This window comes from Mugil cephalus, chromosome 20 (genome assembly GCF_022458985.1).
Source record: "Mugil cephalus isolate CIBA_MC_2020 chromosome 20, CIBA_Mcephalus_1.1, whole genome shotgun sequence".
Taxonomy (NCBI): domain Eukaryota; kingdom Metazoa; phylum Chordata; class Actinopteri; order Mugiliformes; family Mugilidae; genus Mugil; species Mugil cephalus.
The window spans coordinates 1,802,681-1,810,500 of record NC_061789.1 but is presented as its reverse complement, the minus strand read 5'-3'; the positions used below and the strand labels follow the sequence as shown (position 1 = coordinate 1,810,500).

At 38.9% G+C, this 7,820-nt stretch overlaps 1 protein-coding gene across 2 annotated transcripts; it reads left to right on the top strand.

Moving 5' to 3' along the window:
• Positions 1 to 677: 677 nt before the first annotated feature.
• Positions 678 to 5,728, top strand: jpt2 (Jupiter microtubule associated homolog 2). Of its 2 annotated transcripts, none has more exons than XM_047572816.1 (5): positions 678 to 894; positions 2,440 to 2,591; positions 3,026 to 3,177; positions 3,364 to 3,427; positions 4,098 to 5,728. In XM_047572816.1, exons 1-5 carry the CDS (start codon positions 839 to 841, stop codon positions 4,394 to 4,396), a joined length of 723 nt encoding a protein of 240 aa, XP_047428772.1. In that variant the 5' UTR covers positions 678 to 838; the 3' UTR covers positions 4,397 to 5,728. The 2 variants fall into 2 exon arrangements, with proteins under 2 accessions (XP_047428772.1, XP_047428773.1); XM_047572817.1 differs by having other exon boundaries at positions 680 to 894; positions 3,391 to 3,427.
• Positions 5,729 to 7,820: the final 2,092 nt, after the last annotated feature.

The window sequence follows — 7,820 nt, the reverse complement described above, 5'->3', positions numbered from 1 at the left end:
TAAAGGGTGTTCACACTTTTCATAAGTGTTTTATTAAAATGTCTGTGTATTGTACGTGTCCATTTTAAGCCGTGAGTCTGCAAAATTTCATTATGTTCTCATAATGACAAAAAAGACTCTTCATTCTAATACAAAAACAGATAAAACAGAGAACACAGTCATACAAATATGTGAAAATGGTATTTCAAACACTAAAAAAACCGAATAATTAAAATAATAAGACAATTAAAACAAACTTGTTTAATTATTGGGAACTACTATAAAATGAAAATTGTGACTCTGTGCTTTCCTCTTCTGTACACCTCATATTCTTTGTTGTTGTTTAACCTGAAGTGTTTCACAAAGTTTGTTGTGTTGCCACAACTCAATTGCTCAATTTCTTTTTCTCTTTCTCCATGTTTGTATATATATATATATATATATGTATATATATAGTTTTGATGAAATTCTCTACAAACTACAAGCGTCTTTTTATTTAAACGAATAAATATATCGCTTAAAAAATAGTTTAACTACTTTCTATTGCGTTTCTGTTAATAATATACATAACTATATACATAATATACATGACTGACGTATCGAAAGTATCGATATTTAGTTTTGAGACTCGATTTCAGAGCAGAAGGTATCGATAACCCGGTATCTACACGTACATCGATACCAGTTATATTCCTCGGAGTCGCCGTTGGGTGGGTTGAAATTCTTCACCACGGAGTCTGGCTGGGCTCGGAGCCACGCACTGAAAACACAGATAGGGGGGAAATCACTAGTTGTCTAGTTGGCAAATTAAGAAGTTATCTTCGGGGAACTTGGAAGGCTCAAAACAAAAAACCCCACCATGACTTCGACGAACATGTTCCAGGGCTTGGACTCCGCTTCCAAACCCAGCTCGAGGTGAATATAACGGCCGATTACGAGTGAAAGAAACCGCTTTTATTTTTATTTTATTTTTAATGTCTTGCCTCGTCCATCTTTACTCCGACACGACCTATTTTTAAAAAAAAAATTAAATTTTTATCTGCTAACGCCTCGAATAATCCCCTCGGCACCGAGCCCGGTTCGTAGAAGCTAGTTTTAACGGTTTAATTTTAGCAAACTGGAGTTAGCATTCAGGCTATGTGAGCAGGCGTTGTCTACTGCGGAAGTCTCCAAAATCCTCTCTTCTCCTGCTCCGTATTCACCATAAAACAGCCTCGTTTCCTCATAATCCCACCCCACGTTGGTGTTTTATGCTAAAAAACCACCAAATTCTTGGGTCACTTTCGCTTAATAGTCGGCTACACCTTCGCTTTTTTTCTTAATACGAAACAGCAGCAAACAAAGTATGGAGGCATTCAGTGGTGTATAATCAGATAACCTGTTATTTTCATGCCTTGCCTTTAGCTCTTCCCTTATTTATAGTAAGTTACCAGTCATCTTGTTTTTTTGTGTAAAGGTTAAACTATAGTTTTGGCGAGTAATATATTCCTGAATTTGTTTACATGTGTGTTATTTCTCTTGTACGTCACAATCAAAATTCTAGTGGGTTTACATGGATTTTATATTTAGTAGCATTGTCTGTAAATCATTTAACATGGCTCAAATGTTTTCAGGTAGCATTGAAATGCTAAATTTTAGCCCATTTCTACAGATAGAACCACTATAATACTTAAACTTTGTTGCCCTTCAACCAGTTTGCTGCAACTTTGGACGTATTCTCTGGGTCAATGTCCATCTCTAAACTTTAACTTGCTCAAATATTATCTTCCTTCCTCACAATACCCTCCTTTTTATTTATTATTTTTATTAAACCAGTCCATCCTGCAGCCAAGCTCCGATCAAACATGATGCTGCCACTGCCGTGCTTTGCAATGACTATGCTTATAATGCAGACTGCAACAATCCAGACAAGTAACATGTGTTTTATATGTTTCTGATGGGCTAATTTAACATAATTTTAGTCAAATTACCCTCTTGTTAGGCTTCTGATTGGTGCACGGACCACACACATGTTTAAAAGATGTAATAACAGAGGGTAGAGATGACTAAAGTTAGTAACCATGTTGGGAAGACATTGGAAAAAATGTTTTCACCACTTGTCTATGGGTCACATGTTTACAAAAAAAAATCACAATTACAAGTTTTAATGCTAACTTTTTGGTTGGACATGGGCATGACTGTTGTTTGTGTCTAACCTCGGGAAGTTCAGGATTCTTGTGGTGGGTGGTGAACAAACCAATCACAGCACCAACATATGGTTGATTGGAGATGCACCCTTTGATATATTTTAAGCCTCACCATCAAAATGAAACTAAGAATTCAATTGTTTGACTATAATAACCACTCTACAAGATGTAAATGACCCAAAGAATATGTCTGAAGTTGCATGAATCATTTGGAAAGCTCCACATTTTTGTTGATTTTTTATTTATTTATTTTTTTTGCCTTTCTCCTCCGCAGGGTGTTGCGGCCTCCCGGCGGCGGCTCCAGTAACCTGTTCGGCGGCTACGAAGATGACGCCGGAGCATCGAGGAGACCCAACAAGATGGCCTCTAAAGTGTTCGCTCCGCCAGAGGAGCCTCAGACTTTACCGAAGCGCTCCAATCCTCCAGGTCAGAGCAACCTGCCAGGACCCATTAGCCAATAGCTAATGGCTAATGCATGTTCAGACCACTCAAAGCATCTGTCAATAAAAATACTGTCTGCACAACCCATTTAGTGCAACAGACTCATCAGAAGTGCTAATAAAAGCAATAGTACAAGAGCTTCTAATTACTGTTTACACACTGGGCGGCCATCTTGGTAACGCAACTCTTGCGTAGAGAAGATTCTCCGACTTTCTGAGCAGGAAATTCCGACTTCCGAGTACAAATGGGATGCGCCAGCTGTTTCCACAGTGTGATAATTCCAGCGTAAACACTCGATGCTGTTTCTGTCTGCACCAAATCCGCCTCCAGATTTAGTCGAGTGTCTCTTAATCCCGCAGAAACAAGCCCGAGACGCTGCTACAGCTTCCAAACTTTAACACAATCTTAATGTGATGCAGGTGGGAAGAGCAGCGGGATATTTGGTGAACCTGAAGCTCCAGCTCAGCCCCAGAGACCTGTACCTCCAGGCGGACCGACCAGCAACATATTCGGGGCTGCAGATATCGCGCCCGTCCAGAGCCCGAGCCGAAGCCACCCCAATAAGCCAAAGGTAGACGGTGCAACTTCAAATCGTTTATTTGCATTTTACTCTACAGATAAAGTAGTATATGAAAATTTTAACATTTGCAATGATACTGATCCCGGAATAACCCTCCCACGCCTTGGTTTAGCTTTAACTAGTTAGCCTCTTCTGCTAATAATAATAATCTGTTGTTTCTTTATCTCTACTGATCAGACTGAGACGTCTTTTCATTCTTTACAGGACAATCTGAGCGTCGGACCTGAACCCGAATCACCAGGTGATTATTTCACACCGAGATGAACCTTTTATGAAAGATTTGTACCGTCCACCTGCTCCGTGTTGTTACTAGATTAGATTAAACGTACACATGCGCAGGTACAGAGCAATAAAACGCAATGCAAATCACCAACATCAATAAAAAAACAAAACAAGGAGACTGAGAAACAGCTTCTACCCTCAGGCTGCTGCAGCCATTAACCCTCATATCCAAACTGAACTGAAATGTTTGCATGAGTTTTCACTTTTAATCTCTTTTTATTGATGTTTTTATTTATTTATGAATGAATGAATGTATGATGTTGCAGCTGCAACACTGGAGTTTCATTGTTTTTTTTTTTAGAGCAATGACAATATATTTCTACTCTATGTATTTAAGATTTCACACAAGTCTCTTAGAAGGTCTAAATATGTGATAATCCTAATTAAAGGCCATAAAGAGTCGTAAATACGAGCATATTTTGCGTTGTAGGTGTTTAAATTACATTTAGTCGAGTCTTTATTTGCAGTCTGAGCATCTCTGGGCCTGTTGTGTTTCTGTTCCTCATTAGTGACGTTGTTATTTTGAAAGTAATTCTCTCTGGTTTTGTGTAGGTCCTGAATTTAACCCATAAAAACACATTAAATCTGTGAAAGAAGTCGATATGTTTTAACATTGTTTCCTTCCTCAGCACCTGAAGCCAAAGTCGTCCAACCAGAGGCGAAGGTAGAAACCGCCCCCCCTGCCCAGGCTCCGGCCCCGACTCCGGTTCCTGCCCCGGCTCCTGCCCCGGCCAAGGAAGAGCCCACTGCTTCTGCCCCAGCCCCCCCAGAGCCCGAAGCCTCCTCCTCTCCTCCTTCCTCCTCCTCCTCCCCTCCTCCTGACGACGCTTCGCTGAAGAACCACGAGCCTCATCTGGGACCCAAGCCTCGCTCTCACAACAGGGTCCTGAACCCCCCCGGAGGGAAGTCCAGCGTGGTATTCTACTGAACAGCCGAGCACAGCACCACCACCACCACCACCACCACTCCTCTCACTCCATCCTCTCCTCCTTTCTCATTCCTACACCTCAACATCTAAACCAGGATTCATTTGATTGTTTTTTTTTTTTTGGATCACATCAGATTTCTGTTCTAATGTTTCCTTGCACTTTCAGCCTCTACGCTCTCAATCAATCAATCAATCAATCAGTCGATCAATCTCTCAACAAACACGTCGACCGACCAGCTCTCTCTCTGTTCCCCGTAAACGGTTCAATCTCAAGCGGTTTGTGTTTTAAACGTGTTAGTAGTTGTGCTGAAGTCACAGTTCCTTCATCTCAAGGTGTTTTCCTGCTTTAAACGGACCTCGATTCACGCGGTTTAAGAGTAAATGTTCAGGGTGGAGGTTTTTCAGGAGGAGGGAGGGAGGGAGCGGATCTTCTCAAACGTTTCAGCCATCATCCTTTTTTTTTTTGTTTGTTAAAATTTGTGTGGCTAAAATATTACAGAAGAGGCCTTAAATCAGCTTCATCGTCGTTACTAATTATTCCTCGATCGATGTTAACAATCTGCCAAAAAATTGAACCGATTCCCAAAAAAAAAAATCTTCCTCGAAGAAATTCCATTTAGATTTTATGCGAATGTATTGTGCAGGTACTTTTTCTGCTTTTTGTCCTCGTTGCTCGCTTACATCCGAGAACATGCCTTCTGTTGGTTTCTTTTTGCTTGGGGTAGGTCCCAGTTTATGTTTTAAATTAAAACGGCTGAAGACAAAGAACTCTGGACGAGCGCGTGGCCTACCTGAGTCCAGGTGGGCTTATTGATAATCACCTTCTCAACCACAACGTGACGCACACTCATGGTAAATCCTGTATCGACGTGCCTGGCGGGCGAGGGAGGGGGGAGGGAAGGGGGAGGGAGGGAGGGCAGCAGCAGAAGAAGAAGAAGAAGAAACCCTGTGTATTGCAATAAAACTGTTGTTTTGCATTTACAGTTTGTTCATTTTATTCCAAAAAAAAAAAAAAAGTGACTCGGCTTAAATCAGGAATTGGAAGTGAAACCCAGAACTTTACAGAAACTAGAACGGATCTTTGGCAGCGTCTGCTCTCGTATGTGCAGAAAAACAGTCAATAAAAAGTGTTTTTTCCTCGTCATCACCTCAATAGCTCTTTTTATAAAAAGCTGCAAAACTAGGACACGAGAAGCAAATGTTTCACAGGGATCAATGATTTATTAGTTTGAGGTGAAGTCATTTTCGACGTTTCTGCATAAAAATAACTCAAAAACAGCAGAATTGTTTTCACAGAAAGAACCCGATTAAACGCGTGAACCTGAAATATTACACTTCTGTGTTGGTTTATTGAGCAAAATGAGTAAATGCTGCTTCACTGTGGCATCGGTTCAAGACGAGACTCCGATATTATTCCTGGTTTAGTTTTATAAAGATAATAAATTTAATAATAATAATAGGAGAAGTCTGTGAACTCATGTGGACCAGCTAGAAGATTATTGGTTTGATGTTTAGTGAACAGAACAGAATAGAATAGAAAACCTTTATTTGTTGCACTATGGGGAAGATGCATTTTACAGCAGAATAAACAGTGGCACAAAAAATAAATAAAAATAAAGAGTGGACTGTGTAAAAGAGAAATAATAAGATGAAAACAACATACAAGTGTTGGCACAAATGCAGAAAGTATAGATGAGACCAAATGGAACAGTCTGCTTTAAATTAGAGGCAACATTCAGGTCTTTTTGTCATTTTTATGCAGAAATGTACCTGATTTCAGGCGTTTAACTAAAAGCTTAATAAATCAACGTTACTTTGATGCAAAGCATCGCTTTTTAAAGCTCAAAGTTCAGATCCTGTATCTAAAACAAGATGCGAGAGTTTTAGAAATTAGATTGATTTCTCCTTTTTTTTATTATTTTTATTATTATAATTAATGGTTGTTAAAGAGCAGAGTGAGACCAGATTTATCCAGAGTCATGCAAGTTTTTTTTTTCTTGGTTTGTTTAAGCTTCCTCTGCCACCTATCGTCCAATATTTGCTCCGGTGAAAATATTCATGATGCAACCACCAGTAATTCTCCCTCACACACACACACACACACACACACACACACACACACACATATTCCTCATAAACCAGCCTCATAATAACAGATGTATTTTCTTTTTTCTTCATCTCGACCGTTTTTCTGCTTCATTAGCCGTGTTTTTGTCTCCATTGTTAATCCTCCGTGCAGCTTAACAATGGCCCGAGCTTCACTTATCAGGCTGAAATGAAACTGAAGAGAAAGACGTCGGCTTTAAACACGTGTGGATGTGGTTTTTCCTGCGCGACGCGTTTTTACCTGCGCAACTTTACACAAGGTTTCCTGTTTTTGTTTTTTCCTCCTAAAACTATTTATACCTGAACCCTCGTTTTAAAGAGCTTATCCTCCACTGCACATTCCTCCTTTCAGTGATTAGGAGTTGTGTATAGACAGTAATTTTCTTTATGATTAACCTCCCAGTCCTTTAATTTATTCATTTTCAGCCAAACTTTTAAGTCCTAAACGCACTAGATATTAACTTCAGGATGTAAACACTAGATTTAGATCTGCTCTGTGCAGACACTGTGGTTATTTAAGATCATTTTCAGGAGGTTAAATAATTATTCTGTCTAATTCCACATTTTTTCCTCTACTTTTTTTATTTTTTTTAATTATTTTTAGGCTGTTGAGTCAGACTTCTCTTTAGCTTCCACGAGGTCGGGCTACTTCCCTCTTTTTTAAATCTTAATTTATTCTGATTTACATTACATTCAGGATTGAGACGCTAGTTTAATAAAACGTCTTTATGAACTGAGGCGTCGTCCATGTGTCACAGCGCCTTTAATTTAATTGTGTTATTATTAGATTCAGCCCATAGTGATGCAGACTCAGGTCAAGCTGCTCTCAGAGCAAAAACTGCAACTTCCTCTTTCAATTTACAAAATAAGACACGACAAGAGGGATTTTTCCAGACTCTACTTATGTTTTTCATGTCAGATAACAAACGATAACAAACCTCTTACGTTATTTAGTTCTGCTGCTGCCAAACTTCTGCCTGAAACAAGCTTTTTCTGCACAGGAACCTGCACCCAGAGGCCGATGATGACTGTGCACATGTAGATGAGCTACCTCTCTTTATATATTATATTTTAATTTATATTTTATTATATTTTATTTCAGTTTGATTTATTCTCATTTTATTATTTTTTTTTAGTTTATTTGTATTCTATAATTCATTTCATATTCTATTTTATATTTTATTCTATATTTTATTTTATATTTAATTTTTTATACCTAAACAGACGTATCTGTCCATGAGGGAAATTACTTGGTTACAGTTTATATTAGTTGCAGATAAAAGAAACACTCTTAAAACCACAAGTACAAAGAAAAATA